We start from the raw sequence: 23,442 nt of genomic DNA on the forward strand, positions 1-23,442 counted from the left end.
AAAGTTTTTGAAGAGTTTTTGCCCTTGATGAAAAGTAGAAAATTGTTATTTTGTTAAAATTTCTGCGGTAAAAAAATCATTTATTTCATATTTTAATGAAGAGGGTGTTTATGCATATTTCCAACCAAGAGATTTGTTTGGAATTCAAATCATATTTTACAATTTCTTAAAAAATGATGCACTGCCCATAGACTTCAATGCAAAATTCAATGTGAAATTATTCGGCAATAATCAAAATTTTGTAAAGTCCTTTGGTTCTGACTTTGAATATCAAATAATATTTTTAAAGAATTTTTATTAGGTAACATTTAATTGGAGTACCTGCAGGAATCAGATTACCTAAACTTGATGGTAATATAGCAAAATGGATTGATTAAGATCTTTCTGTAATCAATAATTTTGATTTTAAAGACCAGTCATGAGAAATTCTAGTGATCCACCTTTTTTCCTCTCTTTTATAGGAAAAATTGTAATGTTAAAAAGAGGTAGGTTTACCTCCCTTTACGGGCTGTCCATTGACCCCCTCTTTTGATACTTACCTGCCTATAAGTGTTTAATATACAGTCGATTCTCATTAGAGAATAATATAATGGTGGTCACATATTAAATATCTCAATGCTGGAGAATATTAAATATCAATTAATATGGAGTTATCTGAAATCAGCAATATACTAGTAACTTAGAATGAGTTGTAGGTATCTCTCTGAGTAAGCAGGTTGCATTCCTATTCTACACAGGTAACTAGAGATAGTAAAGGAAAATGTTTAAAGGAATTTTGGAATGTTTTGAAATACAAAAATACAATAAACTTAAACATATAAGTTCATATATACAATGAACATTATTTCAAAAAATTTAAAATGATTTAAATGATATATATAAAAAAAAATCTCTAACTGAGCTGCATGTGCTTTCAAAATTCATGTATCAAATTCTAATTCAGCTACAAGAAGAAACAAGTGACTTAAACAAAAATCAATAAGTATGCTGGATGGTCATGATCAGTAATCTAATTTCTGGGAGCTCTGCATGAATAAAATCATAGATAATGGCTTTAAATATAGTGTGTGAACTTTTGCAAGTACATGTATTTCATTTTCAGGTGCATCTATAGGTTAATTTGTTGACCACACAGCCTGTTTAAAGCCTAAGCAATTGTAATATCTACAATACTGCATTAGGTTGATTACAAAGTAATTACATAAAGACTTGAATTTCATGTATGATAAGAATATTGACACTGAAATTGTTATTATATTTGCTCTGGAAAAAATATGAATTCATATACACTGTAAAAGTTTATACTCTCATGTACTCCAGTATTGTTCTTGAGGGACTAAATGTCACAAGACACAGTAACATTAATAAATTTACAATTTTTCTATACAGCAATTATTTCATAAAGGTAATATTCGGTGAATTTACTTCATAAAACTATAGAATACAGTGTTGAACATATATCAAAGATACCGATTACTTGATGCAAGTGTATATTTCTAGTATAACTCTAATCATTATTTACCAGAAGTCATTAATTTCTTGAAATTAAACTTTGTAAACAATTAATGTAATCTCAAAAAATTTCATGTATATTCAAAATACCAAGTTCATGATATTCATGTATCATGAAAGAAAAGAATATAAATAGCAAGGGTAAAACTAACTCACAAACATCAATACAGTATACTCATAATTTATAAATTTTAACTAACATATAATACAATGAACATCATTTTTTGGACATGAATAATTGTCATTGATGGCACATGAATTTTCCGTAACATACAATATTCAATTATTTTGTACATTTATTAATTGTCTGTTGAAAATTAATAAAAAGTCATAATGAAGGTTTCTTGTTTAGTACAATTGTTTTGTGATCATTAATGAGTTGCTTGCAATTTTTTAAGCTATTCCATGCATGCACATAAAAAAAGTTTAAGGTCAGACAACACGTACCTCGAGAATCTTTTTTCTATCTCCTCGTAATAAAGAGTACGTTCCAATAAAAAATATTAATTTTATAATTACTTTAAAAATGTTCAAAATTTACTTGGTTTTGTTTACGTGTCTAGATGGTCAAGTTGTTAGAACCGTGGCCGCACACTAGCAGAAGTGTATAGGTTCTAGAGGTTGCGAGTTCAAAACCTCGTTGTGGTGGAGATATAATTCTTATATAGTGAAATTTGCTGTGGTGTACATGTATTTATTTTTATATCAGCAATTCAAGTGTATTTTCAAGGAGATTATATAGGAAATTGCATACTCTAGTAATTTGCAGAAATGCCTGGTAAGGTACCCTAATTTTTTGCAAGAAAGCTTGTCAAAGTAGTAGTAAACCATTAACAAATTGACGGAAAAAGTTATCTAACACTGAGGAACGTGTCGTCTCATCTTTAAGTATACATATGCCTAATAAGAAACAAGATTTTACATCAAGTAATTGGTGCCTATCAGATACTGTATACAGGGAAATATTCGCCCCATTTTATTTTCCCGCGTCATCCATCTTAGAGGTAGACAAATATAAAATGGGGTAAATTAAAAGAACATGGTATGATTTCTTCAATAAAACTGCAACTGGGGAGAATTTTAAATGTTGCAAAATTATGTGAAAGGATGAAAATAATTAACACAGCTAGGGCGAATATAACCCTGTATACAGTAATCAATGTACCAAATGTCACTAAGTGACACTGGCACATTGGTAGGTGGGAGAGGGGACAAGATGACGTATCTCTCCCAAATAAATACTTGTGCGTCCCTTATATCAGATTCATAAAGTATATGTACAGTAAATCATTTTATGGTCTGATCAATATGCCTCAATCACATCAGTTTCACAATGAGGAAAGTTTGTGAAAATCAAATCAAGTTGTGAACCCGACTCGTGAGTTACCTTTTTTACCAATTGTGTGCATTTTAAATTCAAGTTCATAAAGTTCAGAAATTCTCTGTGACCTGTAAACAAATCAAAATTGAAATCTCCAAGAATTATCAATTTCTTCTTTGTGTCTACAAAAGGTTTTAAATGCAACATAACTTCACGTTCAAATTCTTTAAAAGAACATGCAGGGAACTTGTATAAAACAATTATCTGCACTTCTCCAAGGTCTCTGAAATGTATTAAAGCTATGATGAATTCAAGCAAAGTGTTGCTGAATTTTGAGATACATGTCATCAAATGGTCTTCTTTAACGTATAATGCTGTTCCATGATGAGGACGATAGCTGTCACTTCTCTTTTCATGATTAAACAGAGTCAAGTAACCTTCCATCATAAAATTCTGTTCATCATTGATGGTTAATCTTGTTTCTGAAAAACCAATAACATCTGATGCTAAAACATTGGGTTCATTTTTAATTTCATTGAAATGTTTGTGAAGAGATCTTGCATTATTAAACATAATTTTTAGTTTGTTCTGCTCTGTTTTGTACAATGGAAGATAACACAGTTTTAGAAGTGCTTCCTTCCTCATTCTTTCCATTTCTTCTACAACTTTTTCATCAACAGTTAATGCTTGTTCATTGAAATTTAGAATATGCAACTTTTCAACAGATCTAACTCTACTAAGAGCTACATAATGAATGTGGGGTGTTTTCCTTATCCTTGATTGAGACAAATCTACTACAATTTCATCAACAGTGCAGCCCTGAGCCTTATGAATTGTCTTACCAGCAGCTGGTCTTAAAGGAAACTGTATTCTTTGATATGTAGTTGAATTGAAAACAAAAGATCGCTGACAGTCAAATATTGGTGTCCAATCATCCATAACATCATCATGGAAAAGATGTCTGTATTTCTGTCGAGCAATTCTTCCTACTGCAGAATCTAAAAACTTCACCCACACAATACTTGGCCTTGATACACCAGGTAATCTGTTTTCAACAAGAAATACAGTACATGATGAACCATTTGTCAAGCCATCAGTAACATCAATATTAACCGTAATGTCATATATCATTCCAATGGCTAGAGTTAGTCTTGTCATGAGATTTGCAGTTTTGCTTACATCATCTTGATATTGCAATGATCTGAGTAGTCGGTCTTTCACAGACTTACTGTGGTCTTGGAGGACACTGTCAACAGCTATAACAATAACTTTTTCACCAGGAAGTTGCTCTATAAGTTTATTGTTATATTCATCTACTTTTGCATTCATTGTGAAAAGATGGGGAGCATTGTGTGGATAATTTTGACTATTTTCAGCAATGATGCGCCTGTGAATTATATCCAAGTCCGCAGAAGTCATCTCATTGTGACGAAGACGGTTCAAAAGCTGTGCAAATTCTAAATCATCTTTTTGTCGCATTACTTCATCTAATTCAAATAAGGTGAAGTTTTGTTTCCAAAGATTACATGCAAGTGCTTGGGCATTTTGTTTTAAATCTTGAAAAATCCAGCCATCCATGATTGGTTTATGTTGAAAGAAATCTCCGACAGCAATAATACTAATGTCTCCAAACGGCCTCTTCAAACCAGTAAGAAGCTGAAGTCTGTTATTTATAAATTCCAACTTTGCGTTGCCAACCATTGAAATTTCATCTATGATGACTACTGACAAATTTCTATACTTAGTTCTAAATGTGTTGAGTTCATCACAATGCATGTTTTGCTGCCTTTGGTTAATTTTCTGGTGAAATGCAGAAGCAATTGTTTGACCACCAATGTTAAATGCAGCTTTACCAGTGTATGCACAAAGAAGAATTCGTATATCATCTGGATTCTCACCCTCCTTAGCACATAAATACCGATGTAAAGCTTGATAAAGTGCTCTGATTAACACTGACTTTCCAACTCCTGCACCTCCTGACAGATATGCATGAATAGGTTCCTGTTTAGACTTGATCCATTGCATAACATGATTGAAGAATTCCCGTTGCTTCAAATTTAAACTGGCTACAAGCTTTAAATACTGATCATCAGGTAATCTAACAGAACTCTGCTCATTCAGTTGTCTTGTTGATGGAATTCCAACATCACTTCCTATGTCATACTCTCTCTGTTCAATTGGCCTTTCTGGATTAAAGTGAACAAATGTTTCAGAGTTAACAGTTCCTTCATATTCATCATCTGCATCAGTTTGTTGAGCACCAGGAGCTAATTCATCATATGCTTCTGTCAAATCATCCTGCGCCATCTGTTCTGCCTGCTCAAGCATATCAGCATTATGTTCATACTGTTTGATTTTCTTAGCTAAGAAAATTTTTTTCTGGTTAAATGATTGCTCAAAGCTCTGATGTCCACACAGAAGATCAGAAGTTTCATTTCGCCATGGAGTGAACAGCATTAATTTTTCTCTATAGTAATTTTCTGGGTTTGTCTTTAAGCTATAGCGCACATATCGTATAACTCTTGGTGTTTTTCTGCGCTTAATTTTAATTCCATTTCTCAACACAACTAATGTGCTGTCGTCTTTAAATTCACCCTCAGTATCAGATCCACTATCTTCATTTTCTGACTGGTGTCTCTCATCATCATTTGTTTCCATTTCAGACAGGTCAGTTATACTTTCCTTTGGGAAAACTACATCTAACTGTGACACATAGTCAGCTAAACACCAGTTTTCCAGTTGTTTTGGACGTTTTGCATATCTTTTGACTATGTTACTGCATTCTATGTCTGTGGAATTAGCATTCAACTTTTCGAGTTCTGAATCAGGTTTGACAAGTATTACACGGTCATCAACTGGAGATGTGTTTATAAACATTACATCTCTTGATGCTTTTGTAAGGGGCATTTGCAAAACTAGATATGCTGCTTCTTGTGCTCCAACTTCAACACTGTTAAGAAATTGATTTCCAATATGTCTAACTTGTCTCTTAATGTCAAGATTGCCATCTCTTGCTTCTTTTGCAGCTCTACTCAACAGATCACTCATGCCCCTTTGGGATTTACTTATGTATGAGACAATGTACATTGCACAAGCATATGGATCCAAAACATACTGAATATCGATGTTTGCTGCCCATGCATGAAGAAGAGTACTGTTGTAAGCATTCACTCTCAAGTCACAGGGTTTACGTTTTAAAAATACCTTGGGTGTTCTCAAAGAACTTCTGATGCATTTTATATAATCATCTTCAGATAGTTGTAGTACATTTTGCAAAAAGTCTTGGAAAGTGCAGCTGATGTCACATCCATTTTTAAAGTCATTCACTTTGTCTTGCATAGTCTTATACATTTTCTTGTATTTCTCAATGTCACTGTCCAAAGGTTCCAATATCATAGTAGCTTGGAGTGGTGGAAGTGGAAATCCAAATCTGCAAACAGCCTTTCCTTTTTTTTTGCATGTTTGTGAGTGTTTATGAACTTGCAATTCTATCAAATTGTCTTCTGTATTCCTTTCACACTTCAAGTAGCTGTCAACAAATGCAACAATTTCCTTGTTATCATTTTCTAAGTATTTTGGAGCATTTTCAATCCAAACAATCATGTGAACATGTGGTGATCCCCTTTGCTGAAATTCAACTCTATAGAAAAAGTCCTGTACCTTGCCAATAGGATGATGATCACTCTTAAGTACAGTATTTAAAAAAGTCCGAAAACGATGATCAAAATATCTTGTACATGTAATTGGGTCTTTCTGAACCAACTTTGACTTTTCAGTCCATGTCATGCTCTGAATTTCAGAATCTGTGTACTGTTTGCCATCGTTTAAAACTCCTAGTGCTCTGATCAGATCATTCCAACGTGTATCTGCAGCAGAAAAGGACATAAACCAAGTTGGTAGACCAAGCTGTCGTATCATTGCAAAAACATCTTTCTTTCTTGTTTCAAGATAAGGAGGAGAATTTCTCAATTGTTTGAAAACATAAAATCCCTCATTGTGTCTAACAATGTCACTGATTTGATCAGGATTTCTTATTTCATTTGCAGTAAAGGTTTTCCCCTTTGTTTTGCACTTCCTAAGGGCTAAATTGCATTTGTCTGTTACCTGTTTTAGTTGAATCTTTTTCAATTTGAAAAACAAATTTGGTACCGACTGTGCAGCACGTCTATCAGCACTTCGTAATTCCCACTTGGCAATATCAGCATATGAAACAGGTACTTGACGCTGATCGTTTTCTACTCTTCCTTCACCACAAAATATTGTTGGAAATGACAAATACTCGGCCATTTGATCTTGATACAAACTGATTGGACGCTGTCCTTCTCCTGGAGCAAACGTGAAGATCTGATTCATGTCAAATGAGTCACTGTCTAATAGAGTATCACGATTTCCATCCTTACCACTATCAACTTCACAGAATTCATCAGAGTCTGATCCATCTGATTGGTCATGCATTGCTGAATCTTCATTGGTGTGACCCTCTATAAACTGTCTCATTAATTCGCTTGCAGAATTGGTGACCTCATGGAACCAGTTGTCATCTATGTTTATGTTTGAATTCTTATAATATTCACTGTTTTTCATTAACCAATGTAAAGCAATCAGAACCTTTGTAGGTCGGATATTTTCATGACAATAAGAGTGCTGAAAAGATAGTTTTCTTTTTAACTTCACAGGTATTGTAATATTTTCATCAAGTCTCCTGGGAAGACTATTGATTGTTGGTTGAATGTCAACTGGCACATTTACAACATTTCCTTTTACAGAATATTGTCCTCCTCTTGGTAATTCTCTTATCTGCATGAAGGGAATTCTTAAGGATACAAGTCTTTCTTCCAATGGTAACAGATTCAATTCACTTGGTTTTTGATTCCATATCATTCCATTTGCAATAGAGAGTTTTGGAGTTCGACTTTCTTTTAAACTTGAATTGCATGTGTTGCATATCCATTCCTGCTCGTTTACAGACTTTGTATTAGTAAAATACTTCCTTTTGATTTCAGCATCCAACAAAATATTATCTACATTTGAAACACTTTCATGAAACCATGTCTGTTGGCAACATGTGCATACAAACACAGGACCCAATCTTACATTGTTGTGAAAATTCTCAACACACTCAATTGCATCAACTCCAAATTTACTTTTTCTGTATCTTTGTTTTTCAGTTTCAATATAGTCCAAATTCCCCCGTGAGTGTGCTTTTGATTGTTTTGCAGCAATATTTTCTGATGATCTATAGTGTTCATTTTTTCTCTTTTCTTTCATCTTCAATCTCTCTTTTTCTAACTGGTTAGAACTTTGTCTCATTTCTTTTTTCTTCTTTAAATCTCTTATTTGCTCATCATGCCTATATTCTTCTTCTTGCCTTTTAATTCTCTTACTGTCCCTTTCCTTGTCTTTAAACTCTGTATTTTGTCGTTTGTTTCTCATACGGTCTCTTTCATTGTCTTTAAACTCTGGATTTTGTCTCTTGCTTCTTTTACTTTCCCTTTCCTTGACTTTAAACTCGGGATCCTGTCTCTTGTTTCTCTTACTGTTCCTCTCTTTTCCTTTAAACTCTGCATTTTGTCGTTTGTTTCTCATACGGTCTCTTTCATTGTCTTTAAACTCTGGATCCTGTCTCTTGCTTCTTTTACTGTCCCTTTCCTTTACTTTAAACTCTGCATGTTGTCGTTTGTTTCTCATATGGTCTCTTTCGTTGTCTTTAAACTCTGGATCTTGTCTCTTGCTTCTTTTATTGTACCTTTCCTTGACTTTAAACTCTGGATCTTGTCTCTTGTTTCTCATACTGTTCCTCTCTTTTCCTTTAAACTCTGCATCTTGTCGTTTGTTTCTCATACGGTCTCTTTCGTTGTCTTTAAACTCTGGATCTTGTCTCTTGCTTCTTTTATTGTCCCTTTCCTTGACTTTAAACTCGGGATCCTGTCTCTTGTTTCTCATACTGTCCCTTTCCTTGCTTTTAATCTCTGGATCTTGTCTCTTGTTTCTCATATATTGTCTCATGTAATCCTTTTTATCTTTCTTTATTGCTGTTGTTTTTAAGTGACCAGTATTGGTGCCATCAGATTGTTTGTTTGTGAGAGCAGTTGTTGTTAACTGATCTAATCTATAATATTGATGTGTACTTTGATTATTACTAGGGAAGCTATGAATAAGTGTACGGAAAGCGACAGGCATCACTTCAAATTCAGTTGCAAATTCAATGTGCATACTTTCATACATTGCATACAGAAATCCTAATAAATCATCTAAGCAGCAACTGTGTCTCATCAGAGACTTTCCATCACATTGAGACAAACCATTTTCCCCATGAGAATGTGAGTCAAAAAAATAAAAATCATTGTCTGAATCTTTGTACAGTGCTGAACATATTGAGCCAATCATTATTAATACGTACCTAGATAATCCCAATGCTTGTTGCAGACATTCATGTAGAGTTTGAATTTGATTTCTCTTATCATCTGTAACTAATAAGCCAAACAATGTATCAAACTTATCAACCATATGGTGATTTTCACCAGAATCAATATGAATTGGTAATTCATCAAACATCAGTAATCTACTTTTAAGTTTTCCAGCACTCTGAAGATTCTTCACAACCGTGTTGTACAAATTATCTCCCTTGAGCAGAGTCTGATCTAAAAAGGAACTAGTAAATGAAAAATGTTCATATGAATTTGCCAACATCATAAGTGAATTGCATGTACACTGATTACCTCTTGAAAATGATGAAAACCTCATGCTTCCCTGATGGAAAGATCCAAACACCACATTATCTGAATTCTGATGCATACAATTACCTTGCAGTGCATGTGTTGTTTCATTTGGTATATTGTTCATTACAAACGGAGTAATATTCTGAGTTGTAATCTGAGAGATATTCTGAGTAAGCAACTGAGAGGAATTCTGAGTAATCATTTGAGGCAACTTTTGAGCCAGAGGCAACATTTGAGGCATAGTTTGAGCCAGAGGCAACATTTGAGGCATAGTTTGAGGCATAGTGGTCTCAGGGAGAGCCGCAGAGACCACTGTCACAGGGGTGGTAGAGACCATCCCTGCCGGTACAGATGTCATAGGTGTTAGGACGTGGCCTACACCCAGAGGCACAGACAGTTGGACGTGGCCAACATCTGTGGGGTACTTGTCACCCACATCTGCCTTACATGGGTTCTTTTTTGCAGCAGCTTTCTTCCAGCTCTTCTTCCTAGGCATTCTGTGATCTACAAAAAATATAACAATGTCATAATCTATACTAAATAATAAGGATCAGCATAGCTTTCACTTGATACTAACACACTTTCTAAAAATAATAATGCTGTCATCACTGACACTTTCAGATTAGAGAGCAGTTGTTGGGAACTACAATGCAGATACTATTAAAAATATATACTTATTTTAAGTTTGTAGCACAAATCAAATTTAGGAAAGCAGAAAGTTGAAAAAAATTAAACCCTGAAAGTAAATTCAAAATTACAGGCAACACATATGACAACATTCATTTAAAGAGGTCACTTGTGTGGTACAGAGCGTCTGCTCTAGAGACACAAACTAAGGAGTTTATCCTTAGTTCGCAGATTCGAATCCCACTGTGGGATGTGGAGACTGGTCCTTTAGACAAGACCATAACAACAGAGGTCCTGTGTCTCTGAAAGTGCTGGCATAAAAAAGGTCCCTCACTGCTCAATGGCCCTGAGTGCCGAGTATAGGACAAAATTTGTAGATCTCCACCTGCAAGTACTGGTGTTTCATATGAGCGAGAAATTCAGAGGGTTGTTAAATAACATACAATCAATCATTTTAAGAAAGACGCAAGTTACATGCAATTTGTATATCATTTTCACACAAGACTTACCTTGAACATGTGTCACACATTTCCAGAAATTATATGTACCGTATAAATGTATACGACATTTACTGGCATAGCTTTTGTGCAATAATCCAAATTACATATCTAACCACTGTGGTATTTCATAAAATTTTATAGATTTTTTTTATCATGTTTATAAAGGACTGTGTGTACATTGGTATTGTGCTTAACCTGCAGTCAAAATTATAAAAGCAGCCCTTTAAGCCATTTTAAGTTTTTCTATGTTATGCCACCACATGCATCTTTATTTTTTCATAACTCGTATGAGAAATTACAAAGTCAGTATTCTTAAAATTTGGCTATTTTGGTCAAAACCTTTTAATTCTGCCATTTCCTCTAAATATTCCTCTAACATGTGTTATATTTTGGTAGCATTTAATACCTTGAAATTTCTTTTAAATAAAAGATTAAGAACGCTCTCTACACTGCACACTAAAGAGTTCTGATTCTAAGCTATTTTCCTGCAGTTAGAGTGATTTGTCCTTAGATCTAAACCCTAAAAAATAGAAATTTGCAATATATTACTCAATTTGTAACTAATTCAAGTATTCTTAACATTTTAAAAGGCCATGATAAATTGACTGAACCTGTTATTCACATGTATTCTCTCTATTGAAGTAATTAACAGTGATTTCTTTTCACTGATACTGTGTTGTCTTTGAACATTTTTCCTGGGAGAAATGCCACACACCATACAGTTAAAGTTAGATAAATAAGCTCAATATTAACTCCTTGAGAGCGCTAGCAATTAGACAAAGTTCAACAAAGAAACTAGGTCCCATATGGGTCACAATTAAAGCTAAGAAAAATATAAGGAACTTGTTAAATGCAAAGAAAACCATTTTATGAATACTTTTACTCTGTCAAAAATGATCACCTCTTCTAGGTTAAGAATGGTTGAAACATATCAAGGCCCTGAATGAACACTAAATTTTCAATTAAATTTTATACCGCCAGGATTGAATATGGGGTCAGACTAATAACAGGAAATGGGACTATACTGCAAGCCAGTGCCAGGTTTTACTATACAAAAGAAAACATTTTTAGTCTAGACAATCTGTTATTGTAATTATAGCGTGCGCAGCAAAGGTCTCAAAGCAAGCTTAATAGACTAACGTGTAAGAACAGAGGAATTTGGAATGAAATCTGTACATTTGTCAAGCAAATTTTGTTGCGACAGCTTCCCAGAATTCCTTTGCTACCCAATACCCTTTGCGCCAATAAATAATAACATAAGGCATAAAAGACTTTCACTGTCTTTCAGTATGTAGAAATCTTAAAAAGAAACAAAAAATAACTCTGCAATGTCTTTCGACAAAAATTGCACTAGGTCTATTAGTTTCAACTAGACGCTCCGCTGTTTACGTTAACCCTGACGATCTCTCATGTGACATAATAATCTAGATGTCTCATGCAACTTACGTTTGAAGTGGCAGATCAACATTTCAGGTGTATTTTTTAAGGTACAACTGCACTCGCCCAAATGGTCACACCATAAAACATATTAATGAAAAATACAAGTCTTAATATTTCTGGATACCATAACTACTTTTAAACCTTGTAATTCCAAGAAATAAATACATGTAGTTATTCTAATGAAAGATGGGACTAATATCAGTACTATACCCATTGAATGCAATTTTTTAAAAATATTAATTCCCATTCTGTTTCAATATATCTGATCATGATATATTGTTTAAGTTTAAAGTTAACTAAATATTATTTCCAACTTTCAATTACTAAAAGAAAAATTAATAAACATTTATGAATAAGTTTAACTTTTCTGTGTTTATTTTATTTGAATTAAAAATTTCGATTATAATTCATTACTAATCAATTATGCCCAGCCGAATATTACTGATATAATTGATTCTAATTTTTTCTGATTTCCCATCACTAGAACTTAAATCAGACTGCTAATTATATAAACCACATTATTATTATTCTAGTTTTATATAGCACCTTATCTAATTATGTAATTACCCTAAAGTACTTTACATGTAAAAAATAAGTACAATATAAAACAAAGAACAAGTGCAATATAAAATGCAGAATGGTAAAATCATATGGCATGAAAATAACACCTTCCTATTAATTTATTTTTAAATAAAAAAATGCCCATAACACAATATTTTAATAATAAACTGCATGTAAATCTATAGTCTTTTTATTCTACTTTTGTCCTTTTTTTTTTATCATTTTACACACACTACTAAGCTTTATTTTAGCCAATTGTCAGAAACCTGTGTAGGCGATATTCCTCATCTCCGCGATTGACACAAAATCACAATTTATATAGTTTCCTTTCTGCAAACTTCAGTAAATACTTTGTACTGCTACTTTTACTAACAATAAGTTATGCTTTATAAACATGTTCTGATGACAGGTGTACCTATATGCAAGAGTTGTCCCTGTAGACGACTTTCATATTTACAAAAGTTTTTTCCCTTTGTGGCGACTATCCAGGGTCAACTGGCGTAAGGCACTGTTTTCCCTCTATAACCTTACCAACTTTATAGGTCAGTATCTTAGTAATTAAATCTGTATGAGAATATGTTCATAATTTACATATTACCCCATACTCTGGCAATACAGGTACAGATCGAAATTGTCCGATAACGTTTGAAGATTAAAAATATTATCAAGTAACTTACAAAGGACAGAGACAGTGGGAAAAGGAGCGTTACGCTGACAACGGGAGATAACTCTTCGGCATGTAAAATTCGTCTATTTTTATATTGTGCGATGACAAACTATTACGCTTCCTTATACTAAGTATATTTTAAAAATAGATCATCTTCTCAATCTTCTTTAACACTTAAAAAATATAGCAGTATCTAAATGGACTTGTTTTTCTCCGTGTGACTTTTCTCCGAGAGACTTCAACTGCACAGTATGATCGCGCCTACACACTGCATAATAACAAATTAATGCTGCATTAACAAATATACGCAAGGTTGTAATTATTTAGCTAAATCCTTAACTATTCAAACCTTACAGAATGAAAACAACAATAGCGATGAATACTTTTGTTTAAGATCCGTGTAAACACAAAACTACAGTTACTTCTTCACCGTCCACATCAGGGTTAGCCTCGTTTTCATTTATTTGGTACACCGCGCCCGATCGAAAAAAAAAAATAACAAAGGTAAACCTAATCTGTTGATATCATTTCGTACGGCCACAAACCAGACAAAATTGAATGCGCACTACATAAAGTTCCTTGCATATAAATGTAACTAATCACAGCTCTGTTGTTTATGGGATCTGGAGAAGATTTTTAAAGTTTAAAGGTTTTCTGGTGTATTCTTATGTAAAATTTACTCATCCATTACAGCCCCACCCTTGCCCCAGGGGTCATGATTTGAACAAACTTGAATCTACACCACATGAGGATACTTCACTATGAGTTTCATCTTTCCTGGCTAAGTGGTTCTTGAGAAGAAGATTTTTAAAATACACCATTACTTTTTCACTAATTCCTAATTATCTCCCCTTGAAAGAGGGCATGGCTCTTCATTTGAACAAACCTGAATCCCCTTCACCTAAGGATACTTTATGGTAAGTTTGGTTGAAATTGGCCATGTGGTTCTTGAGAAGAAGATGAAAATGTGAAAAGTTAACAACGACAACAACGACAACGACAACGACGACAACGACAGACAACGGACAAATTGTGATCAGAAAAGCTCACTTGAGCCTTTGGCTCAGGTGAGCTAAAAATGGGAAAAGGGGTCAGAGCCCCAGTTTCATATATTTTAATTTAAATTAGATGTACACTAGCCTTATTTAACGTGTTTTCCCATTTTTGATTTGATTCCGACGTCCAAATAAATTATCACTACAGTATTGAGTGGAAATAAAATGAAGGTATTTATAAGCATGCATTTACTTCTGCTAAATATACAGAATTACACAACAGCATCATAGTATAAACAGATAAATATTGCATATGAAAGCATTACATACATACATGCATTACAGGAAAGCTTGCATTTTGTGCAATTATGACGATTTTTAAAAAATAAAATAGCGTGTGCGGAGATATTACCGAGTAGATCTAAATTCTATATTATAAAAACATCCCAAAAATGAAAATTCTACTTTTCTTAAAATCTACGAGGAAAATACGTGTGCCATTTCATTGATATCTGATCTCTGAATATAAAATAAGGTTCTGTAAAATGATGTCACCGCGGCTTGAAAACTCTCCACTTGCACACTAAAAATGCACCTCTTAGATGGAGGTGAAACACGGGTGCAGATCATGGATCTTCAAACTTCGAAGTCCGATTTCTTTATTTTCTGCTTTCTAGTTTGATTTCTTCTTGATATATTTGATTGTGTGGGTAAAAAGGAAGTTTTTACAACAAATTTAAAGCATGTGTGTTTAATAATAAAGACTGTATGCCTTATATTACTTACAAGGCGCAAGGTTTGCTTTAGATTTAGAAAGTTCGGGAAAACAATGTACCTGTGACGTCGTATTTTACAACATGACGTCGAGGAGTGGTAGTCTGCATGCGGAAGGTGATGCAAGTTCTAGTGTTTACATCGAAGCGTTTGTCTGGTCATTTCGCGATGTTAAAACATTGTAACAATTGTCAAAACGTGTGTTGCTGTTTGCTGTCGTCTTGCTGAATACGCTTCGGTATGTATTTTCGTTTGCTGGGGTGTCATTTCTTCGGCTGGAGTCTACATTCATTGGGACTGAAGCCGTGCATTGTTGACAATGTTTACCGGATATTTTAGACCTCGGAAGGAAAATGTTGCGATAGCAGTGGAGTCGTGGCTTACCCCCTCAGATACCCTCATATACAATAGCATTACACCAGAAACACTGTATAATTAGCAAATTACGAAAGAAATAACAATAATGACTGAACAAGAGGCCTATGGGCCACATTGCTCACCTGAAAAAATAGACATAATAAAATCAGCTTTACGTAGTCGTATACAAAATATCTGAACAATGTCGTATAATAGATCCTGTATAAAAAAAATATCCCCTGCATATTCTTATGTTTATCATTGAGCCTTTGTATGATTTTATAGTCATATTACATATTGAGCATTGCAGTTCTCGAGAAGATGATCAGACTTAACCAACTGTTTATATATGGATTATAAACCTACATCAAACTTTGAACCCCTTATGGGGCTGAAGAATTGTCAAGAGGCCAAAGTCTAAACAATTTTAAAGAATCAACAATATGTCTAAATGCTTGCACAAAGTAAAGCCATATACAATTACATTAGAGCTTTTAATTGAGTGAATAATTTAAATTTTTATTCCTTTGTAAAATGGAAAATTGGAACCCCCCCCCCCCCAACCCTACTTCTGAAGATTATGATTTTGACAAATTTTAATCCACACTATCTGAACTGACAAAAGTTACAGCTTTTCTAGACAAATTGTGCTTTAGAAGACGATTTAAAAAAAATTTTCCCTATATATTTCTATGTCAAAATTTTACACCCCCCCCATTGTGGCCCCACCCTACCCCTGGGGATCATGATTTGAACAAACTTGAATCTTCCCTAACTGAGGATGCTTCCACACAAGTTGCAGCTTTTCTGCTCAATCGGTTTCTGAGAAAAAGATCTTTAAATATTTTTCTCTATATACTCTTATGTAAAATTTGACCCCCCATTGTGGCCCCATCCTACCCCCGGGGATCAGGATTTGTACAAACTTGAATCTACACTACCTGATGATGCATTCACACAAATTTCAGCTTTTCTGGCTGATAAATTTCAGAGAAGAAGATTTTTAAAGATTTACTCTATATATTCCTAATATGTAAAAATTTCGACACCCCTATGTGGCCCAACCCTAACCCTGGGGATTGTGATTTAAACAAACTTGAATCTACACTACCTGAGGATGCTTCCACACAAAAAACAGCTTTTCTGGCTGATCAGTTTTAGAGAAGAAGAGTTGTAAAGTTTTACTCTATATATTCCTATGTAAAAATTTGACCCCCAATTGTGGCCCCACCCTACCCCTGGGGACTATGGTTTGAACAAACTTGAATCTACACTACCTGAGGATGCATCCACACAATTTTCAGCTTTTCTGACCAAATGGTTTGTGAGAAGATTTTAAAAAATTTACACTATATATTCCTAAATATGTAAAAATTTGACCCCCCCCCCCCATTGTGGCCCCACCCTACCCCTGGGGATCATAATTTGAACAAATTTGAATCTACACTACCTGAGGATGCTTCCACACAAGTTGCAGCTTTTCTGCCCAATCGCTTCCTGAGAAGAAGATCTTTTAATATTTTTCTCAATATATTCCTATGTAATGGTTCCTAAAAAAAAATCACATTGCTTTCCATAATCCTTTATCTTTACTACCTTTTGTTCCTTTGTCTTTCTTAACGTGTGTTTGGTACTTTTGTAAGAACTAAGATCCACACCTTTACAGTTCAATATTGAAAGTTGTTTGAAATTAGTGAACTTCAATCCCGATCAAGAGAAACTCAATTGCATTACAATTTGATGTCAGGATCGAAATTCAAAATAAGTAACCGATAAACTTATAACGAGACTAATTAACTACGGGTAAACTTATCACCAAACTTTCTTTTCTTTTTTTAATTTTGGAGACTTCTTTACATAATCAAAGGCCGGAACGGCCACAAAGGCGTCGAGCTGACATTTTCTTTTATATAGAATGATATCAATAATTGGAATTTCTGTACTAATAGTCGTATATCAAATAATATAAGAATAAAAAAAGTAAATGAATTATGTTTTGTGTTGCTTTAAAAACAAAAATAAGTTTCCTTATAAAATAGGTAGTGACGCGTTTATAATACAATAACTCATCATAGTTACAAAGGTTGAAGACATTTCAAAGTTCAAAAATAAATTATTTTCTTTCTGCTTTAAACAGTCTTTGAACAATTTTCACAGGTTCATAACTTGAATATATCAACAGTGTGTCCCTAATTATAATAATAAAACATACTTATATTTATTTCAATTCCCGTTTGAAACAAGATTACCTATGGTATATTGGCTGTTTACAAACAAGTACACAACACGTGTTATCTAAAATGCTCGACCAAACCAACTGCATTATCGTGTTTATTAATTGCAACAAAATCACTAGATATGTTTATCGCTTACATTTATTTTGGAGACCGTGCCCGATTACAAAATAAATTTACACATCAAATTTTATGTCTATCGGGCACGGTCTCCAATTAAAATGTAAGTGATAAACTTAAATAATATTCAGTGAATTTTTACACCTTAATGTATTCATCCGCCATTTCTTATTTAAGCAAATTTATACTTATGCAATGAGTTGTCAATAACCAGGGAGGCAAAGTTGGGTTTTTTGTACACAATTTAGTTGAAAAAATGGAATAAAAATCTTGTAATACTTTTAAGACTACGTTTAATACTTTAAGGAACTTATTTCTTATGCGCATTTAAAAGGCGGTGCAGAGCATGATTTTTTGGACGATTGCCAATCCAGACGATCGCTAGAAGGCTGCCGAGCATTAGCTCGACGCCTTAAAAATGCACTTGTCCAGTCAGACAAGTGCCCAGCAATATTCACCTGTCCGTATTTCTTTTTAACTGGTACTGGACAAGCGTTAATGTCGAGCCCTGATTCAAGTGGGAAAGTAGAATGTTTCAGGTACTGTTGTAGCCCATATTGCATTGAACTCATTCAACTGACTGGTCAGAAAAGTTAACAGATAGCTAGATAAATGGACAACGGACAAAATGTAATCAGAAAAGCTCACTTAAGCCTTTGGCTCAGCTGAGCTAATAAAAGTGAAATATAAGCAATATAATAATAGAAGGATCTTCTGTTGCAGACAGAAAACCTTAATACACAGAACAATTCCAATAGGTCTTTCCACAAAAAGGGGAAAAAACTTTGAATTATGGTATTGAAAAATATATCATTTGTCAGACACCATTGTCTTGTCCCAATACTTTCTATTTCCATCCCCGGAAGAGTTATTGTTCTTTGTGCGCTCTCCTGTGAAAAAGTAAAAAATTGCACACTTCTCGCGAGATTTCTGGGACATTCCGTAACAACGCGTAAACAATGTAAAAAGTTCGCGGTGAATATGACAGAAATATGCCGGTGAGGCATTGTATTGCTGTTGGCTGTACATCGGACAGCAGAAAAGACAAAGATGAACGTTTTTATCAATTACCTAAAGTGGAATGTACTCTTAAAAGATGGTTGAACCTTATTCGACGAGAGGGATTAAATGTCGATCCGAACGTAGACAATTGACACAACGTTGTTTGTTCTAAACATTTTGTAGATGGTTGCCCAACATTTGAAAACCCCTTGCCCACTTTATTTGTGTACAATAATTTTAAGCAAAGCACACCCAGAAAAACGAAAAACTCTTATCATGGTAGGACAGCTGATATCAAGTGTAACACTAACAGTACTGCAAACGAACCATTTCCTAAAAGAGCAAAGCTTGTTAATTAAATGCCACACGGACAAAACCCAGTTGTGCTATCCGTATGTTTCTGGTGAGATTGACATCTCAGACTGCAACACAGATGAGAATAATAATGAAACAGGTAATAATGAAATTACATGCATAATTATATTGATGTAAATTTATTATTAAAACTATTTAAAACGTGTAAAATATTCATTTTGCAATGTGTCTTTTTCATACTAATGTACTTCATGATCTAGTTTATATAGCTCCAAATGAAACCATTCATTAGAACATGTATAAGATAAATTAATATTTAAAGTAAAACATCTTAAATTATAAAACATCTGTTAAATTTGAGCACATGTAAATTGCAGCTGTGGGAGTTTTATCCTACCCTGAAGTGACACAAGATCATGAATACATTTGTCGCAATCCAAATGGTAAATACTGCAGAGCGGAGGAACTAGTGGAGAGAATTAGGATTTTGGAAGTAATTTGATTAAATCAGGTTACATAATCAACAAAATATAATTAGTTTATTTTAAATATGCACTTTAAATTTGTCATGTTAATGAAATGAAAGAAACAACATACATGTATTTTTACAATTTTAGATATATCAGTAGTATAATTATCGGAATATCTTCTCTGTGTGTTATACATGTAGTAATTGGGGCTATATGGACGGTAGATATAAGCCTAGGTAGCTCAGTGGTAGAGCTCCTGACTATACACCTGCAGGGGTCCGGGTTCGATTCCCGGTCCAGCCATATATTTTCATTGTATTTATATGCTCATTCCTCCTTTCTTACTACATACATGTATACTTTGTGCTTAAATACTACATGTTGTAGTTAATTTCAGAAGATGCTTTTTTAAATCTAAACAATAACATTAATTTACATAGCTTCATACTTCCTTTTTCAGGCTAAATGTGAGGAATTACACTATGAAAATAAAAGGCTGAGGGAAGAAAATGAAGAATTGAAGGCACGGAAAGTTAATTTCAGAGAAGAACTGCTGAAGAAGGTGTTGCAGGATGATAATAACGTGAAACATTTCCTTGGACTACCATCACTCTGCTTTTTTACAACCTTTCTACAGTTCCTGTCAACATTCTATGGTAAAGTTGCATTTTGGAAGGGAGCAGGGCGGTCTGGATCTAAGATCTGGCAGGAAAAAGAGCAACAAAAGCCTGGTAAAAAGAGAAAACTCTCAATGTTAGAAGAATTTGTGATGATTATGATGAAATTAAGACTTGGTTTGGATAATTTAACTTTGTCTGTGCTTTTTGGTGTATCTGTGGGCCATGTTTCAATCTTATTCAACACCTGGATTAATTTTCTAGCACAGATTCTTGAGTCAGTTATCAAATGGCCATCTAGTGCTAAAATCAGGAAGCATTTGCCTTTGTCATTTAAACTTAAATACCCCAAAACCACCTCTATTATTGACTGTACTGAAATATTTATCCAAAAGCCAAAGAACTGTTCTGCTCGATCAAGTACATGGAGCAACTATAAATCCCACAACACTCTCAAAGCACTTGTTGCTATTCAGCCAAATGGTGCATTTACTTTTGTTTCAAAGCTGTGGAGTGGGAATATAAGTGACAGGAAGATAACTATTGACAGCAAATACCTTGACAACATTTCCCCCGGTGATGAAGTAATGGCTGATAGAGGATTTCAGATTAGAGACCTTTTAACTTTAAAAGGAGCATACCTTAACATGCCTAAACATGCCACCATTCACTCGCGAGTGGAAAAATGGAATAGGAAGAGTGCTTACTTCTAAACAAATTATAGAGACTCGAAAAATTGCTTCCCTTCGAATCCATGTTGAGAGAGCTATACGCAGGCTTAAATCCTTTAAAATGCTAGGAGGAATTCTTCCTTTGAACATGAAAAACTTATCTTCTGCCATGCTTCGTGTTGCAGCTGCTTTTTGCAATTTTATGCCACCACTTGCAAAGAAATTCAAATGAAATGTATCTGTTGACTTTCTTGGAGTTCCAGTGATATTTTAGTATGTGTTCACAACATCTCTGCAATCAAGATAACACATTGAATATATTTTTCCATCAACTTTAATATTGTTTACAATACATGTATTGATTATAAATATTTGTTAAATATATCAGGGTAAAATGTTACAGGTGGTTTTTTATAAATAAATAATCTTTGACCTTCATATATTCTCCTTTCAATCAAAATCCTTAATAACTTATGAGTGAAGTTAATGAAAAAGATAAATGTCCTAGTTCATTAATGTACATCTGCTATTTTACATGTACATGCAAATGAGATACTGTTATGATTAAATGTATAAAGTATTTTCAATGTACATGTATTATATACTTTACATAGGCATAAATATGAATTCTGAATAACATGGAATGTTACAAATTTTACATTCTGACTCAAATATTCTCAATTTGTTATGAATTCAACAAATAAGTGCATGATGTGTTTAATTCTTATACATTGTAATTTAATTAACCTGAAATGTTATTATTTAATAAACTTGTTGAGTTTTAAAGAATGTTTTAGATTGAAAAATTCTCTCTCTCTCTCTCTCTCTCTCTCTCTCTCTCTCTCTCTCTCTCTCTCTCTCTCTCTCTCTCTCTCTCTCTCAAGCAAGTATTGTCATTATGCATGTATTTTCAAACATAAACTACTAGTTGACTTAGTGTAATGCTAAATGGAATAGATACGTGTACTATATACTTGGTATGCTTAAAAACTCCAGAACAGAAAGATGCAAAGCTTTGGTGTTAACTACAGTAGCAAGAGTCCTATAACTCTGCAAGTACATGATACTTTAACATGTTTAAACAATGTTTGGCAATACAAAACGGGTATAAAAACTCTTCAGACTATATGACAATGACTCCCAGTCTGCACTAGAATAGCAAACTCTTTCAACATAGATGTCTTTCTTTGTGTACATGACAAAATCACAAAATGAAAAATTCCCAATTGCCATTTGACCAAGCATCTGAACATAATATGGGGAAGACAGATTTTTTTTCAACTCATACTTTCCATCAACCAAAATACAAGATGAGTTTTTAGACATTGCAATCTGGGGCATCTCATTCTGTAAACTAAATGGACATTTTATTTCCAAAAGCCCTTTTCCACAACATTTACATTCAGTAACACCATCAGGAGAAGCTGCAAGGTAAGGAAAGTCCTAGTAAACAAAGATGCCCGTCTCAGAACAATGAAACGATGGATGACGACTCGCCATGTACTCGATGTACTTTCCTCTGGCAACATGTTCTTGAGATTTCCCATATTCCACTGACTTTGAAGTAAACTGGTACTTTCCCATGATATTCTTGACAATGTAATTATCTGTGCTGGTACCTCTATAATGAAAAGCACTGTAGAAATTAGATGCAGTCAGTCTACCTTTCCTTTGATATTGCCACATAAGATTTGCTGACTGGCCCCGTGTTAGCTCCTTCACTTCATGGATGTAGGTATGATCAACACTGAGATTCTCTTGACCAAGTTTTGCAAGTAGATCAATAATATTCAGAGGAGTATCCTCCACCAACATGGACAGGTCACTTTCACTGTCTTCAGAATCCGATAATGTATACAGTGCTACAGCAGCTGTCTGGCTATCTTTCAGAACTTTGACTAAGCCCTTTTCTATTGCCCTCTGGTCCACGGTTCTTGATCTCAGGGGTAGGTAGCCAGAATCCTCAGATGGCCGTGGCTTATCTGGGGTATGCATGTCTGACCTACAAGATATAAATTGTGTCAATATTGACAGTGTTGAACAAGTTGAACAGCATTCTATTTTGTTAAATGAAATAGGAATATAACTGGTATAAAAATACATATTACATTCATAAATTATGACAAATAACTATGTACTAACCTTATATCTAGATCATGAGCTACTACAGGCCTGCTGACTTTTCTAGGCTTGTCCCAATAAGCTGCTGCATCAGTCACACCAATGGTTGTTCTATCCTCCATGGTAACAACATGGTCAGCAAGGCCGAAAAGAAGTGCAATAACATGTTTGCATGATCCATCCGCACTGTTTAAATGCAAAATGTTTTCAAATGTAACAAGATTTATAACAAGAGGCCCATGGGGCCACATCGCTCACCTGAGCAACAATGGGCGTTCAAAAGATATTGTGCCATATGGCCCCTCAGTAGAATAACCAAAAATAAATATTGTAAAGTACCGTAATCCGGTGAATATAATACGCAGTAGTGTACAATACGCACCCCCCACTTTGGGTCTGAAAGTGGTGAAAAAAAGCTA

At 34.2% G+C, this 23,442-nt stretch overlaps 2 protein-coding genes across 7 annotated transcripts in view; one reads left to right on the forward strand and one right to left on the reverse strand.

The window, feature by feature from the left end:
- LOC128182051 (uncharacterized) overlaps positions 1–23,442 on the reverse strand; it is a 69,628-nt gene that overhangs the window by 26,386 nt on the left and 19,800 nt on the right. For 4 of the 5 annotated variants that reach the window (XM_052850664.1, XM_052850665.1, XM_052850663.1 and 1 more), the window contains 2 exons: positions 23,045–23,209; positions 21,900–22,904 (listed from right to left, as the gene is read on the reverse strand). The exons of the other annotated variant lie outside the window; for it this stretch is intronic. In XM_052850664.1, the coding sequence (XP_052706624.1) occupies positions 22,346–22,904; positions 23,045–23,145 (660 nt within the window). In that variant the 5' untranslated portion in view covers positions 23,146–23,209 and the 3' untranslated portion in view covers positions 21,900–22,345. Of the gene's footprint in view, positions 1–21,899; positions 22,905–23,044; positions 23,210–23,442 lie in introns of those variants that run through there. 5 annotated transcript variants of the gene reach the window in all.
- On the forward strand, positions 19,013–21,760 carry LOC128182050 (uncharacterized). Of its 2 annotated transcripts, XM_052850658.1 has the most exons (3): positions 19,013–19,283; positions 19,522–19,637; positions 20,075–21,760. In XM_052850658.1, the coding sequence occupies exons 1-3, from the start codon at positions 19,013–19,015 to the stop codon at positions 20,942–20,944; spliced, it is 1,257 nt and encodes a 418-aa protein (XP_052706618.1). In that variant the 3' UTR covers positions 20,945–21,760. The 2 variants fall into 2 exon arrangements, with proteins under 2 accessions (XP_052706618.1, XP_052706619.1); XM_052850659.1 differs by lacking the exon at positions 19,522–19,637 and having other exon boundaries at positions 19,147–19,283.

This window comes from Crassostrea angulata, chromosome 4 (genome assembly GCF_025612915.1).
Source record: "Crassostrea angulata isolate pt1a10 chromosome 4, ASM2561291v2, whole genome shotgun sequence".
In the NCBI taxonomy this organism is placed as follows: domain Eukaryota; kingdom Metazoa; phylum Mollusca; class Bivalvia; order Ostreida; family Ostreidae; genus Magallana; species Magallana angulata.